The sequence below is a fragment of the Palaemon carinicauda genome, chromosome 44 (assembly GCF_036898095.1).
Source record: "Palaemon carinicauda isolate YSFRI2023 chromosome 44, ASM3689809v2, whole genome shotgun sequence".
Taxonomy (NCBI): Eukaryota; Metazoa; Arthropoda; class Malacostraca; order Decapoda; family Palaemonidae; genus Palaemon; species Palaemon carinicauda.
The window spans coordinates 50591836-50609443 of NC_090768.1; the positions used below are offsets into that span (position 1 = coordinate 50591836).

The 17608-nt window shown below is 35.5% G+C and overlaps 1 protein-coding gene across 2 annotated transcripts in view; it reads right to left on the bottom strand.

The window, feature by feature from the left end:
- Positions 1–2767: 2767 nt before the first annotated feature.
- The window catches only part of LOC137634232 (uncharacterized), a 55735-nt gene continuing 40894 nt past the window's right edge, over positions 2768–17608 (bottom strand). The window contains exons 6-7 of one of the 2 annotated variants that reach the window (XM_068366506.1): positions 14254–14310; positions 2768–6948 (exon numbers count right to left, since the gene is read on the bottom strand). In XM_068366506.1, coding sequence (XP_068222607.1) covers positions 14294–14310 — 17 coding nt within the window. In that variant the 3' untranslated portion in view covers positions 2768–6948; positions 14254–14293. The remainder of the gene's footprint in view (positions 6949–14253; positions 14311–17608) is intronic. The other variant, XM_068366505.1, reaches the window with a different exon arrangement.

Genomic DNA, 17608 nt, shown 5'->3' on the forward strand with positions numbered 1-17608 from the left:
TGTATGGGCTCATAACCATTAATGCTTTTAAACAAACCACCTTCTATTTGGTATTTGATATGGAACCCGTCAAATATAAGTTTTTCCTGCAATAGTGTCAATATATGAACAGACTGAACTGAAAAGGGGCCAAAAAATCACCAGCTCTAAAAAATTGTTCTGGTCACTATATTTTGAAAGTATCTACCATAAGACATTGAGGCTCACCATGTCAAAAAGGTATTAGCAAGAAAAAAAAAACTTGCATCAGTAAGCATTCAATCTCGGCTTTTATCCTGTATTGTCTAGATTAAAAATCATATCAATAGTCCTTATTTCTTCCTGAATTCCCCACCCTGACTTATAATTGTTGAGGATGAGGAGCTCCGTGCTTGCCCAGGAACATTATTGATACAAGAAATGCCTGGGAGGAGCAAAACTATCAAACTTAACCGATCACTGCAATGTCAGATGGCAACAAAAACCTGAACCAAACAAGGGACAGCCGATGAGACACAAGAGTAAGTATCCTGACCCACACCTCATTGATTAATTCCAGCTTCACTTTAAGGGAAGCACTTGTAACCTTTCATCTTAAGACCCAAACCCACAAGGCAGTATGACCAACACTTTATGACTCATTCACTTGGTTTAGCCCATCAGTTGAGATGGCGTGGTGCTTTGAGCCAAGTGAAAGCCGAGATGCCAGTGAAGTGTTCTTGGCCAGGCATGTAAAGATGCGACTGATCTATTACTAAAGATGACCAACCTCAACAAAAAAATTAAGCAGTTTGAAGACAACGAAAAATAACAAATTTTTAAGTAATTTGTATTTTTCCTAACATACTCACCTAGAACTACCTTCTGAGGAGTTACTGGTAACTCTACCTAACCGACCAGCTTTTTGTATAGTTTACCCTCTTTCCGTTTTCTACGGGGTCAACCTCAGGCAGTGTGACACGTGCCCTGAGGCGACCCGGGGTCGGGCAGCGTGCTAGCTCAGATCACAAATTTTTAAGTAATTTTTATTTTTCCTAACATACTTACCTAGAACTACCTTCGGGTTATGGCCCACCCATCCTTCCCCGAGAACCTGCAGGATCGAGTAGTACCTGTTCCAACGAAACTTACTGACAATTTGACCTGAGCTAGCACGCTGCCTGACCCCGGGTCGCCTCAGGGCACGTATCACAAAGTCAGTTTATCAAATCAAAGTTCTAACATTGTTAGTAATTCATAAGGAATATATTAAAATCTTAATTCAGTAAAATATTCTGCAGAGATTGAGGCTAGTTCAACTTAAGGAATTTGGGTTGCACGGCTCGGCTCCAAGGCAGCACCAAAAGAAGGGGGCTAGGAACCACGCAGATGCACTATTAGAAATAAAATTTTTGATTTGACATCAAATGTTAGAAGGACGGAAGGCAAGATTGATAACTGGATGCAGCTACGACGCTTTGGGGACGACTACAGTTAATCAGGGGAGGTGCACTGATGGCAATAACACTCGATGGGGTGTCATTTACATTTACAGTATTCATAGAAGTCCTGAAAATCTGAAGTATATGGCTAATTAGAACACCAAAATTACTTTAAGAAATCAAATATCTTTGGCCTACTATAATTATACAGACTAAAATTCTTAATCTAGTGTTCTATGAAATCTATTGCATTCTAAAACAAACTAGGTTTCAGCAATGATAATGGAACCCCCACAGAGCTGCAGCATTTCATCCACACTCCACACATCCATGGAATATTTTCCCGAGAGTATTCCCATTCCTATACAGTGAACCCTCGTTTATCGCGGTAGATAGGTTCCAGTCACGGCCGCGATAGGTGAAAATCCGTGAAGTAGTGACACCATATTTACCTATTTATTCAACATGTATATTCAGACTTTTAAAACCTTCCCTTGTACGTAGTACTGTTAACAAACTACCCTTTAATGTACAGAACACTTAATGCATGTACTACAGTACCCTAAACTAAAACAGGCACAAATATTAAAGGTGATTTTATATCATGCATTTCCTAAACATGCTAAAAAGCACGATAAAAAATGGCAACCAATGTTTTGTTTACATTTATCTCTGATCATAATGTAGAAACAAACTGGAGGTAGAGCTTTGCTTATTACCCAGACATATTTCCCATACTTTTCCCTTAGAACTACATCACATCTTCCTACTTTAGATATATATATATATAATGTGTGTGTGTGTGTGTATATATATATATATATATATATATTTATATGTATACACATATACATACCTACATATATACATAAATACATGCATACATATATATATATATATTACTGTATATATATGGGTTATGGAAAAAATCCGCGAAGTGGTGAATCCGCGATGGTCGAACCGCGAAGTAGCGAGGGTTCACTGTTCTCAAAAGTCACCTAATCTGAACATACCATCCACTTTTAAGTCTAAGCTGTGAAAAAATACCCTCCCTTACCTGTCAATCTAGTTTCTCTTTCTCTTGTTTTGTTGAAGTTTTTATTGTTTATTTAGGAAATATTAATTTTAAAGTTGTTACTATTCTTAAAATATTTTATTTTTCCTTGTTTCCTTTCCTCACTGAGCTATTTTCCCTGTTGGGGCACCTGGGCTTATAGCATCCTGCTTTTCCAAATAGGGTTGTAGCTTAGCATTTAATAATAATAATAATAATAATAACAATAATGGATGAAGAGGGCAAACTGTTAATACATATAGTGTTTCTACAATTCCCTTCAACCGAGCAAGAGGTCAAATGAGACACTATATCCGATTGCATTTATTACATATGAGATTACATATAAAAGTCACAAACTGTACACAGACTGAGTAACCATAGCATTAGAAAAACTAGAAATGTTTACTCATAATCTCAATGACATATTTTGAAAGATTTAAAAAAACAAAACATATGCAGAAATATTTTGGAAAGGGAGGCTGTGCCACCATTTGCCATAATGACTGTCATCTTGTCTAAACCTCCTACTAAATTCTAGTTTCTTCCCTCAAATTAACATTAGTTTGATCACACAATGGAGTTTAAAATAAAAATACTATACATAATTGTTACACTCAATTTTGTTGATAAAGTTTCTAAAAAACTTTAAAAAAAATTTCTTATGGATAATCTTAGATGTTAGGATTTCCACAAAACTTAAAAAACAGGCAGTAATTTGTGCATTTTTTTTTTTCAATCAGATCATATAAAGAATAAAAAAAGGCTTGAGACTTTCTGAATACCATACTAAATACTATTAAAATGAATTTATTGCATACAACTTCTAGAGTTGGAATAGGCCAAACAAAACTAAAGCACCATATACACGAATAGCACGAACGATTTTGGGCTCCCAAGGTTCTCTGAACCAGTACAGTATTTGTTTTGTACAGTAGTTTTCATTTCATAACGATGGGAGACAAAAATAAAAAAAAACGCAAAACTGACAATAAAACATCTTTGGCCAAACTGCAATACTTGCCAAGGTTAAGTAGTTTTAATGAATTTATTGTCTTTTGTTCAACAATTGCGTGATTTAGCAAATTGAAAAGCTGGATACTCCGAGTAAAAATCACATTCACAAATGACCTTATTTACTATTCTTCTCCACTCTCTAACACGAGTGTACCTTCAGTCATTACACTGATAACTGCGACAACATTTCTCTACAGTTATCGGTAAATATAAATTAGCATGGAGCTGATAAAAAATTCCAAAACTAAAGTAAAAATTTGAAATCTCACTAGACACGAAAACCTGTTATCAATAAAACAGGAAATCATACTTTAAAAAACAATATTACAGTATTCCCAAAACAGCACAGGTGCCAACACAGCATTACAAACATTCTGCAGTGAACAGTTTAATCTAAATAAACTAGCTCATTCTAACATTTGCTCATAAAACTAAAGTCCGAACACTAAAAAATACCAGTGAATTGTGAAGACTGAAGACCAAATTCTTCAGCAATTTTAACAAGACCCTCTAAGAGCTGCCTTCAAAAATTGCAATGATTTAAGCCTAGTATCAGTATGGAATAACAATATAATTCAAAAGTTCTCAAAATCATTTACATTCGCGTTAAACACCATACTTTTAAAATCAACTTCTTATGGTACCAAATTTATGTCTAAGCAACTTCGAATAGACTTACATGCTCATCAAATGTGCTCTTACTCAAATTCCATCATCATGGCCTGAAGTTTCATAAAAACAAGTGATGGTACTTTTTATATCCCAAGAAATTCTTATCTAATACTTGTAAGTCTAAAAAACTTAAGAAAGCATGAATGGATCTTACAAAAGCTTAAAAAAAATGTCAGACTCCTACAATACACAAGTTGAGTATTTTCATTTACCTACACTAATGAAGAGAGAGATCATCGCCTAAGTTATTGCCTGACTCAGGTTTTGTTCACCTAACTCGGAAAAGCTATCATCAAATACTGCAATAAGACCCGAGAAAAAATATATTTCCAAAGTACTGCATGTATATTTTCGGTATGCTTTACAACCTACGATATGTATACTGTATCATAAATAAACAAACGTACTCAAGGGAAGTATTTTTGATCATCCTTATTTTGGTATTTGTACATTTTCTTAGCTTGTCCCAAATGATCATCTAGTCGACCTACTCACGCCACTGACATTGCAAATTAGAGAACAGAAATTGCCAGAGTTGTACCTCGTGTCATGAAATAAGTTACCTCTCAAAAATCTCTTGTAAATAAAACTGTGAAAAGATTCTTCACCCTCAAAACTAGATAACAGATACCGGTAATAAACAAATATTTAAGCTGAATTCCTATGCACAAGAAAACAAGAAACTAAAATGTATGTTAATTAAAACTAATGTTTCTAGCCTCTTATCTACCGCATCATTCAGATATGTGAAAATTCTGTGAACACTTCAATGACCATATAAACATGCGCTTGATAAAATAAACCACAATCTGTACATAATATTGATGACAAGATAAGAATTTTAATCCATTAGTGAACATCCACTGATTGTACAGTGAAGTTCTAAAAAGAGTTAAACCCACAACACATGCAATATATACTTTGCACGTATAGAGAACACTATAATAAACCTTTCATGTCGCTTCATCTATAGCAGACTGATGAAAGAACATTCATTAGAGGATTTGTTAATTATCAAGTGTTGCAGTTTTGAGTTTGAGATATTATGCAAATTTGAGAAAACTTAAAAAAGATCCTGTGTAATTATAACTGTACCTAATCCTTTAACTATTCTATGTAAATTTCTACAAAAATAGAACTTCTTATCAATAAATGTTAAATTTCTCAGTCTAAAATATCTCCTCTGAAATTTTACACATCAAATGGATAGGATTCTTTTAACAGTCAAACATTTAAAAACAGCAACTCGCCAATTTTCAAATTTAACAAACAACCTCCATAAAGCTTTTTATTTTGAAGAAGTGCATCAACAAGCATCATCTGTTCCTGACACTGCCTAAAAAAACATCTTACCAGGTGAAAAATATTTCTATTCAAGCATTCATAAATCCAATAGGGAACAACAGAACACAAAAATGCTGCTGGCTGTGAATAGTAATAAAGGCAAGGCAGTTATCTCAGTCGAATACTTTGTCTATGATGGTTCATGAGTTTGATTTTGGTATTCTGAATATTTTCAAATAGGACAAAAGATAAGAAGTTGAATTCCAAAAGTGTAGTCGAAGAAATCTAACAACGATAATCTCCTTGAGCAGTCTCGTTGAGACCGCAGTTATTCCATAGACAGGAACTGCTGTTGATGGTTATGAAAATGTATAAAGGAAGTTAACTACCATACAAATATACAATTAAAATTTAGCTACCATCCAATAGAAAAATAAAGGCTATTGTAATCTGCAGACAAAATTTTAATCTACACACTACATTTATAATCTAAAGGATAAAAAAATTCTCTAATCCAGTAAATTTTGCAAATTCCAATGTAAAACAACTTTACACTAAATTCTCATCTATTCTTCAGCAATACAGTACAGTATTAAGAAACAAAATCCCATATTTCCACAACCATCTGATGCAGTTATAACCTGAATCCTCTAAACTACTAATTACAAATAGGTAATTGACATGTGACCCTCTGTTGACACAGCTGCAAACTACCACCCACCTTTTTTCGAGTAATCATGATGAATATGTTTTAGAAGGAAAGACACGGAGAGGAGAAAAGGGATGAGGATTAATAGTAATACCAAAATAACATTCTCAAATAGTTCAACCAGACCACAAAGTCCAAGATTCTGACTTGTATGACTAGTCACAAAATAATATATGGTAAGAGAGACCATATTATCACAGGATATAAACAATGGCACCTCTGTATATTCAGCACAAGAAATATAAAGAATACTTGAAGTAAATAGTTACCAATTGTAAATAATTCCATCTTCAACAAACGGCTCTTTAAACTTCGAAAGCTACGTCAACCAACGGTATTATTTTGTCAACTTCCCAAACTTCACATTTAAATAAATGGGGTAAGGGAGACTTGTGGGGAATGGCTCAAAATCATCATTATACATGAATTGTTATGGAACAGATCTCAAACAAAGATTCTCAGAGTTCTAAATACTAGTCTTTTTTTAAACACAAACACACAATTGCGATCCTAAGACAAGGATTTGTCACAAGTTATTCCAAATACTGCATGTGTACGCTACCCAAATACAGCCACATTTTTTTTTTCATGCACTGAGTGACAATGCAATAATTTAACAGTTATATTACAAACTTTGAAAATGATTTTGAATATTATGTCCAGTCAAAAACACCTTTAAAGCTATCATCTAGGGTCTGGAGAATACTAGCGCCCAACAGACTTAACGCAAAAGCCTTGCTGAGTGTGGGATCACTGTTGATAGTTGGGGTTGTAAGGCAGTTGTTTCTCGGAATACGGTGGAGGCTGATCAACTGCAAGAGAAAGATAAGGAGACTAGTTTTTTAAAAGCAATTCACCCTGGGACTATTTTCATTAAAAGGCAATGGATCCAAAGCAATGGGACTTTTGCACAATTCGAGTTATTAAATAGAGCAAATGGTGTAAAGCCGATTACAATAAAACTTAAAAAATCAATGTATACAATAAACTTCCTTATATTATGATAGTTTACAAAAAAATATAAACATTAAAATGATTAAAAATCTTGTGAAATATATTGCAATAAAACAAGAAATATACAAAAAATTTCCCGGAGCATAGCAAAGTTATTCTGAACATCTACCGAGTATAAGATACTCGATAAACAAAATCAGCAGTCGAGAAAAGTGTGGGGGTTAGTAGTCGTAACCACATGCTAATCAAGAATAAAAACTAAAGCTCCTAAGAAGTATCTACAGAACACTGCATCACGATTTAGACCATTGGAATCCACAGGGACCCGTAGGTGCCAGTAGCTTTTAAGATGGTTATTTCCTTTCTAAGTATCTACATACACCTCCTGTTCCTCTCGTCATGTAAGGTGTTGTGTCATTGTGTATACATTAGTGAATTTCTAGGGTGTAGTTCTAAACATGCAGAGTTTCGATAAGAAATAATTGAAGATAAAAAACCGAAGATAAAAAAACCTGCGAGATGTATTTGAAGGTATACGGTTTTTTCAATACAATCAGCATACTTAAGCAAAAAATAAGGCCACTTAATATACAGATAATCCTGCAATTCACATTTACCAGTACACTGACTAACTGAATAATTGAATACAAAGGGATCATTGACATAGGCCAAGATTCATAACAGTAAATTAGTTCACAAAAATACACTGAAATATTCTTTTGGTGAAAAAGTCCAGAGAAAAAGACAAGTGGTTAAATTACTGTAATGAAATACAATTACATAGTTTTGCGGGTAAAACCTGATTAATTTTATTCTCAACCAGCAAATCCCCCACTGAAAAGTGCACTCTATACTCAATTGATTTTAATGAGATGCATTTGCACTTACTCGCAGCGGTGTCCTTTCAGCTTGGAAAAGTTTCCTGTTATCTGATTGGTTAGAATTATCTAGTCCAACCAATCAGGGATCAGGAAACTTTTCCGAGCTAAAAGGGCACCCCAGCAAGTCGGTGCAAATCTGCCTCACTAAAAAGAATTGACTATAGTGTATACATGGCAGATGAGGAGACGGAAAATTATACAATCAACTGACTACCATTCTAAGTAATAGCATGGAAAAATGGAACGAACAATTATTTTCTTATTTTGAGTTTTTTCTTGGGAATCCTAATATGTATCAATTAAAAATGTTTTACTGCAAGTAACTTGAACTTTTAATACTTCTTTGGGCAATTAAAACAATAAAAATACCTATTTCTTCTATCTTATTAAAAAACTGGATTTACGTAATTTCAATCGCGATTTCTGTAGCATTTGCAAACCTCATGCAAATCATATTCAAAATCTCTCAAATAAATCCAATAGTGATAGAGCATTGAAGCACAGCCACGTAATTGTGTCCAAGAAGGCAAGGAGGAAAGAAAACCATTAAATAAATGGCTGCTATTGCTGATTTCCGGCTGCTTTACCGGGTGACTAACCATAAAACTTGCACCGACACTAATGACAACCATAACAAATTATGACAGAATACTTCCGATTCCCTATGGCAATCTACAAGTGGAGAAAGTAATTTGGCAAGGAGTTCGGAATGTTTTGTTTTACATGCTCCCACAATGTCTGTGAGAAGATTAGGCTTCCGTGATCATTTTCACTGTTGAAAGATGAAAATACTTCTGTGCTGTTGAAACACATCTTTACAACCTGACCGGAGCTTTATTTCAACCATCATAATTAAAAAGGGAATAATGAAATAAAACATGGTGTAACTACGTTAGAACCAAGACCAACCTTACCCATATTCCGGTGTACAGTGTACTGTAGTATTACAAAATACACAACCAACCTGTCTTCAATAACTATTTACAAGACTTCAATGATGATACATACAGAAACCCTTAAGCCATTCTTTCACTTTGTTCCACGACGAATTAGACATCGCTCTTTTGTATTATACATGCAAGATATGAGCACGATACAAAATAAAAGGGAGGTATCCTAAGAGACCCATTTCCATTGCCTTTGTCTCAATTCAATACCAAAATATATTTTACTATAAAACACATTTTTCACACACCCACTACTCCTATTTTAGCTTAGAACTGCATCTGCATAATGATCAGATACACTGAGTCCAGATGAAAAAAAAAAAAATCTCTACTTTTGGTAATCTGGTCCCCCCAGTCTCTTGTGAATAATATCTCATTTCTAGTGTAGTTTTGTGAGCTGCAATAAGTCATTGGGGAGGAAGATAAAGCGTGAGAGAGCAAAGCTGCTGGCAATCAAGTGCGCAAACAGAAACCAGACGAGACTAAGTAGAACATAAAGAGGAGGAAAACTAAGGAATCATAGCTCCGCAAGATAAGGACTGAAAATCAGACATGGAAAAAAAGTCGAAGTTTATATGAGGACAAAAGCAAGGGATGTGAGCTTAAAGGTTAATAACCACAGAGAATCTATTGCTATAAGGAAGTGCAAATTCTCAAAATAAGGTTAAGGATGTACACCTAAAGCCTCAATATCTTTGAATAACCAGACAATTTGAGGAAGAAAAGAGATAAGTCTCCATAATATTCAATTTTCTTTTTAAAAGGAAACTAGATGCAAACACTAATTTCAGGTGTTATTAACTTTTATCACAATTTGCTGGTTCTTCTGTTGTGCCCAAATAAAGGTTCTAAAAGTTATATGAATTGCCTGATGTGAAGTCTTTTTAAATCTTGTTCAAAAGGTTATCAGAAAATATGCCAGACTTGACAGAGGGGAAAATCATAACCATTGAATTAAAGTAAAGAAGAAAGGGCATTACACAAGAAGTGAATCTACGATTCTGAGTGCTTGCACCCAAAAATTCAGCCAAAGAAATATTAATACACTTTTATTCCCTCGAGTGGGCGACATAAAACAGCGAACTCTTGCCCTAAAAAATGAAGCACACATAAGAAAGAAGACAGTCCAAAAAGTGAAGTCTATGGAAGGGTCTTGATAAATTTAATCGAGAGGATTCACCAAGGCTCCTATGCTGTGTCCACACAGTCGAGCAATGCCCGTAGGCACAAATGCTTTTCTTGTAAATTGATATATTTAGTAGGAAAATTCACAAATTGCCCATATTTTCAGTTAAAGACAACATTTTCTACTTATGATATGGAATAATGACACTGCCAGTCACAAAAGCAGTCTTCAGGGCTGCAACTTTTCTGCATAAGGAGCCCGTATTAGTCCAGAGTTAAGAACGGTCTTTTGTGTCTAATTACCTCCCATAGTGTTTTGCTGCTGGTGAAGGATGAAATTTATATATGAAATATGTCCAACTCTAGCATTTATTGGCCTCGCAAAGACACTACTAAATTCAGTTATTCAACAAACATTTAGGTTTATGCAATGTTAGAAGTGATGATTGTGAGAACTAAGTGAAGTTAACCCTTTTACCCCCAAGCTATTTGGAACTTTCCAACACTTAACCCCCAGGGGTTATTTTTTTTCAAGCCCATTTTGCAGTATATTTCTTTTAAATTGCTCTAACAACCTTAATTTTTGTCATAAAGAGGTCAGGTTGGTCTCATTCTCTTGGAAAATGCCGGAAGTTTCTCAAAAAAAATTATCAAAAATATGCAAAAAAAAAAAAAAAATGTAAATAGCAGTTTTTATGCAAGGACGTACCGGTACGTCCATGGGGGTAAAGGGATGAGTTTTGTGAAACGTACCAGTACGTCCTTTGGGGGTAAAAGGGTTAAAGTATGGAACAAGTGATGTGAAAAGAAAATTGAACCGCCTCAGAAACCAAGACCGCAGGGAAAAAGAAACAAAGGAAAAGTTCAAAGTAGTCGTGAAGTGGGATGGATAATATATATCTATAACCCCATTTGTCATGTGTTAACCATTTTTTTTTTTTAAATAATTGAAGAGTTCAACCACTCCAAATTTACCCAGCTATGTTAATTTCAGATCTTAATATGAAAGTTTCAAAAATTGAAGAGACTGACAGAGGTGAATTCTAGACCTTTGGATCTGTGAGATGACTGGAACAGGGACTTGTGTACTTAAGGAGCAGTGGCAAGATTGGAAGAGCCAAAAACAGGTAACCCTTACCTTTCCTTTGCATAAAAATTTATAGAATGGTTTAGGCAACGGGTATATTTGTCCCTCAAATCTACCGAAGCACAGAGTGATAATGAAATCCTGTTTTCTTTTATTAAGAGGCTTCTCACAGATAGTGACTCAAGGAAAGGCTTTGTGGTCAATGATAGATCTTGTCACCTTTGAAACTACAAAAAAGGCTGGGATATCGCCTTCCTTGACAAATATTTATACTAACGGTACCCTTATTTCCCGAAGCTTCATTAGATGCCAGATCAAGGGTCTGAGATTGATGACCATCCTCTTGTCATCTCTTGAACGAGACAAAACTATGATAGTCCAGAACATTTTCTATTAACTTCTGAACAACAGACATTTTTATCTTCAATGATGTAGCCATCACCAGAGCTTGCATTGTCTTTGGAATTTGGGTACCACTAGGGAAAAACAAACTATACAGTACTTGAATTAATACCAATGGTAATAATTCAATTATGCATTCCACATCAAACTAGTACATAATGAATACAGAATATGATGAAATAAGCAAAGTACCAAGGAAAAAATTTCTTGTAGCTAAATCCCTGGGATGACTAATTACAAATTTAAAATGGACCACTAACTAATTAGGAAAAGTATTGAAAGCGTCTTATCACCAATATCCATTCTAAATCCAACTATACTTTTAATACAGTACTGAACACAGTACAATCACATCATGTGTACCTGCAATGGAGACTAGGAACACTTGGATAGTCAAGAAACCTACTGTATAAAAGAATAAACAGTGACACTGATAAATGTATTTAAGTGAAATCCATAAACATGGTATAAATGCCTCATTACTAAATTTACATGAAACAGGGATGAAGAATGAAATTTCTAGTCAACTAACCCTGTTGAAGAATTGCTACCAATTTCTCAAATAAATACTAGAGGAGAAAATGCTCCACAAGAGACTGACAGGATCAGATACACACACTAACTTACCAGGAGTTAAAAGTGAAGGTGGATCTACTTTCTTCCGGACTTTGAGTACCTAGTTTTCATGCACATGCAAATATAAGCTAAAGTATAAGTAATGCATGTTGTGAAATGATATATCTCTAATATGATTTCATACAGTACTGTTATTATATTTACAAAATCTGTTTCCTCCGTTGTTTACAAAACAGAGCATCTTATTTCACTACGATATAAAAATCCTAACAGACAGGTATTTACAGTTTCATATCCCTTCCAATCCAAACACCAAACCCTTGTGAACGTAATGCCGCATGCCCCTGTTTGAGGAGACAACTTAGCTTATGTCAATATACAAGACTAATAAAAAACATTCACACTGTACTGTACTGTAATCATACGCTAACCGTAGTGTTCACATTTGACCCCATTTTAAAGAAAAGGCAGAAATAGTTGTCTCTAGATAGGTTTCCTTGTTACAATGGAATACAATTATAAAAAAGATTTCCAAGTGCCCATAAATTATAAATCAACTGATTCGGTTGGTGATAGCAAACATAGTTCAAGAGAGAGAACTCCCGATATTTTACCCGAACTGCTCATGGAGAGAGAGACTCCTTCAAAGCGATAACTTAATCATCCTCCTCCTCTTGTCTCCATCACACCAGCCAAACCTCCGTCATAGGTAGTGTGTAATTTGATTTGTAAATTATTTTCTATTTTTTCATTGTGAATTATCAATTATTATTCAATTCTCTCTTTTGAGGTCGTAAATTATTCAACAATTATCAGAAAATAAGAGTACGTGTGCTTTTGGACTCGCATTGAGGAATTCCCTTCATTCATTATTGGAGAAATTATTCTATAATACAAGCATTTTCGGTTGCGAGCTCACTCCCAAAATAAATCAAATTCATAAACCGAGTTACGACTGCACTAATGTTTTGTGTGTGTAATTTGAATAAGACTACCATAAATGTTGTAAAAATTTCTAATCAATATTCTAGTCCTCGATGAAGTCTTGCAAAAACTGGTTAGCTTTCACTTTGAGTTTTCCTTTCCCTTTAGGTTTATAGCATCCAATTTGTTCTTCAAATGTATGTGCTTTTAATTATATCAAGGAAAATTCAATAATGCTAGCCTTGTCTTAATGGTGGTGAGCCTATTCCCAAAATAAACAACTGCCATTAATAAAGAGAGAAGGAGGACTCTGAGAAATGTAAGAAGTTATAGAGGTGCAGATATTGGCAGTGATCACCAGCTCCTCATTGCCACACTGAAAAAAACTGAAAGCAATTGTAATACTGTATATAATGCATAATACAGTACATAGTTTTTCAAAAATTTCATATCTCTAGATGACAATCTAAAATTCAATGAATATTTAAGGCATTGTGACAACCCATCACTAATGACTTACAACATTCAATATCTATAGCCTTGTACAGTATATTTTCTTTTCATTGATATATGTAATGAATAAAAACCTAGTATTTACTGGACGTAAAAAACACGTAAAATGGCATTGAAGGGAGTGGGAAAATCTAACAAAATACACGAAATGGTGTTCAAAGTCAAGTGGTTGTAGAATAAAAATTAAAAATACTTGTAGGAAAAAAAATTGTCGCAAATACTTTTAAAATACTCAGTACTATATAAGATTATGGATTTTTTTCTTTCTTTTTTAAGTAAATTACACAACCTAGAATACTGATTTTTCTAGTTTTCTTAAATTCATTTTTGGAAATCCCTTTGACTAAAAGCTCAGTATTTCTATATACATTATAATAAGGCTTTATTTCATCAGCAAGCCATTTAAGCAGAATTTATAAAAATAAGAACATATAAAAATTGTTAGGCATTTGTTAAATATGTAACATGCAGTAGAGGTGCAAGTGAAAATAAAAACAATACGAAGAATTTCTACCCATCACCAAAGAAACTTACTACAGAGTATCAGATATAAAGCAAAACAATCTATTTTACCAGTCTCTCTACTAAGGAAAGTATGATAACATCTCACAAATGAGAGATTGGTGAGTAACCAGTGAAAGAGAAAAAAAAAAAGCAACCAGTGCCAGCCATAGACTAAAAACAAATTAAAAGGCATGGGAGACCTACCTTCAGGGACACATGCGTTACTGTGTGTATTCTACAAGATTCATTTCTCACTGAGTTCTGGAAATTGAAAACCAGGTCAATGATACAAAAATCTACAGCCAACAAAAACCCTGAAAACCACAGCATTACCCCTCGCTGCTGCTAGCTTTCGCTACACCATATCAAATTTGCCAATTCTAAATAGCACTATAAAGTTCTAATTCCCTTACAACACAGGGAGATCATTTCCAAAGGGAAAGCCATTAGATCCAGATCTGGTGACAGCAATTAATTTTTATTTTCAATGGAACCTTGACAAAAAAGGAAAACAAACACCATGGTACAAGTGCTATTCAAAGCTGTTGCGTTACTACACAACCACCATGGCCTCCTTCTTCAAGCTGTCCAATCTGGGCTTTGGCTTCCTCCTCAGAAGCAAAATTCAAATGGTAGTACAGTAGTAAGTGAAAATAATTCAGATCATAAGTATAATTTTATCCAATAACAATAATGTATTGGGGAAGGGGGGAGGGTTTCTTTCATTGATAAATTGGAGAAGGGGGGAGGGTTTCTTTCATTGATAAATTGGAGAAGGGGGGAGGGTTTCTTTCATTGATAAATTGGAGAAGCAGGGGAGGGTCTCCTACATTGATAAATTGAAGTAGTAAAGGACAAAAGCTGAGAATATAAGGGTATACACAGGAAGAAATGTGTATCATGATTGTACAGTAATACCATGTCAATGAGTTCAACGTTGTAATGTCTTTTTAATATTTCCGTTTTCTTTGCTTTTAACTTTGAGAACACAGTAAACGACTTGCCACTGATCAGAGACTTGAAGTCTTGTATAAAACTATGTATAATTTCCCTTAGAATTTTCATCATCCCTAATACTATTATTTCCCTATTTTGTTCGATACAAAAAAAAAAGGAAGTTTTCTAGCAAAGCATAGGCTTGCATGCCTTACAGGGCCCAAAACGGTTAATTCTAAATCACTATACTATATATGATGTTATATTTCCTATCATTGACCTAAGAGTTATGTACACTGTATACAAAAGATTGCACAAGGCATGATTTTCAATGGGGTCTCAATTACACTGCCTTCTAAAAAGTATAGCAGAAAGTACAAGGTTTTTACCTAATGCTTTGTACCTTTTTGGTTTTCACTCTATGGCTTCTTCATGTCTAATAATTCAAATTCTTTAATCTTGCCTTGTTAAAATTTACCCCTGTCATTCTAAAAAAAAAAAAAAATCCTTAGAGAAAACACTAACAAGAACCTTGAGATATGACTTGGCACAAGAATTTATAACAATATTATTTCATATTCCATAGGAGCAACTCTTTTAAGCCAGCCACCCAATATTAACTTGGTGATCATGTTAAACTATTAATAGAAAATGCACAAAGCATGGACCATATTACCAAGGGGCTACCATATCCTAATGTATTCTAATTTATCAAAAAAGCAATAACAAAATATATATGACATGAGTCTGGGCTGCATATATTCTCCTCAATGTGTTTTACAATACAGCTTGGGTGATGCAATACGAGAAATGAACACCTGGCAAAAACAAAAGAGATTCAAGCAAAGCTACACAGCTGCTTTTTGCTGTGCATAATGGAGCCACAACCTAAAAATCAATATGGTCGCAAGCGATGCAAGAACCAAAACCAAATGTGAATGTGTTAGCTTTTAGAGTATTAATTAAAGTGATGAGATAATGTATAGAGAGGTATCACTGGTCGGTAAGATTTCAACAACCATTGGCAACTGCCACTGTTTCTGAAGGATTACTTCAAGAACATTCATTTCAAATTCCCACAAAAATTTGAGAACACCTTTTCCATACACCAGATCTGAACGTAATTGGTTTCCCCTAAAACATGGCAGATTCAGTACTAAAAAATATCACAAATTTTAAGTAATTTGTATTTTTCCTAACAATACTTACCGAAGAAACACTTTATAGGAGATTACTGGTAACTCCTCTCCGACGACCAGATTTTTACGTAGTTTCCCCCTACTTCCATGTTCTATACTGTCCTGAATAACGGGAAATAATATGACCTGGGGGCATTGCCCGGGCAGGTCGTCCGTCTTTGAGAAGCTCTCCCCAGTAAGTTTTATGTAATGAACAAAACCACGAGGTCAGCGGGGCACTGCGGGGACGGTTGGGGGGGCCCTAAACCTAAAGTGTTTCTTCGGTAAGTATTGTTAGGAAAAATACAAATTACTTAAAATTTGTGATTTGTTCCGACACAGAGACTTACCTTGAAACACTTTATAGGAGACTTACACCTTAGGAGGGGGGAGTGCCCTTTAGCCCTGACCCCGATGGACAGTAGGGAAAACTACGTAAAAGACTCATTAAGTGTGGTATAACACTTACCCTTCTGCAATATCTTCGTTGTGCTTGATATGGCGAATTTTCGTCTTGTGTAATGAGCGATATTTCTTGATGACGACTGACGGTACGAGAAAGATAGAAAAAGGGGGGGAAAAATAGAACTCGGCTCCTTGTGTCTAGATACTTTATGTTTCGCGATTGAGCCTGGGGCTTGAGCCGTCAAACCGAATGCAGGGCTGAGATGACCGGCCCGATAGAAAACCCGTCTAGAGACTTTCTCGTACAGTCCTTGAGATAATGTGCGGTGAAGGTCGACTGGTTGGACCAAGTTCCCGCTCGAAGAACCTGCGCTACTGACATGTTCTTTTCGAACGTTAGAGAGGTGCTAATGCCCCGAACATCGTGAGCTCTGGGTTTCCCCGGTGTAGGAAGACCTTGTTTTAAGTAGGCTTGCGTGATCACTTTCCTGAGCCAGAACGAAACCGTATTTTTGGATATGTTTTTCTTCATTTTTCCCCATGAGACGAAGAGATTCTTGATAGACGGGCGGAGGTTTGCCGTTCTCTTAAGGTATTTCCTAATAGTCCTGACCGGGCATAATTTTAGGTCCTCCGGGTTTCCTTTATTCGGGATTGCCGGAATCGAAAAACTCTCAAACCTCGGATCCCACACCGAGGGGTTCTGAGTCTTGGCGACGAAGGATGTGACAAACTTAAAGGTTACTTCCTTCCATCCCCTAGTGTGCTCCACCTCGAATGACAGTCCGTGTAGCTCGCCCACCCTCTTAGCCGAGGCTAATGCTAGCAAGAAGACCGCCTTGAGTGTGAGATTCTTGTCATCAATGTCCTTTAAGGGCTCGAATGGTGGTTTCCGTAACATATCTAGGACTCGCGCCAAGTCCCAACTCGGGATTCTAGGGGCGGAAGGGGGGCATGATTGTTCGAACGCTCTGATAAGCATGGAGATATGCCTGGAGGAGCCGAGATCTATGCCCTTGAGAAGAAAGACTTGACCCAGG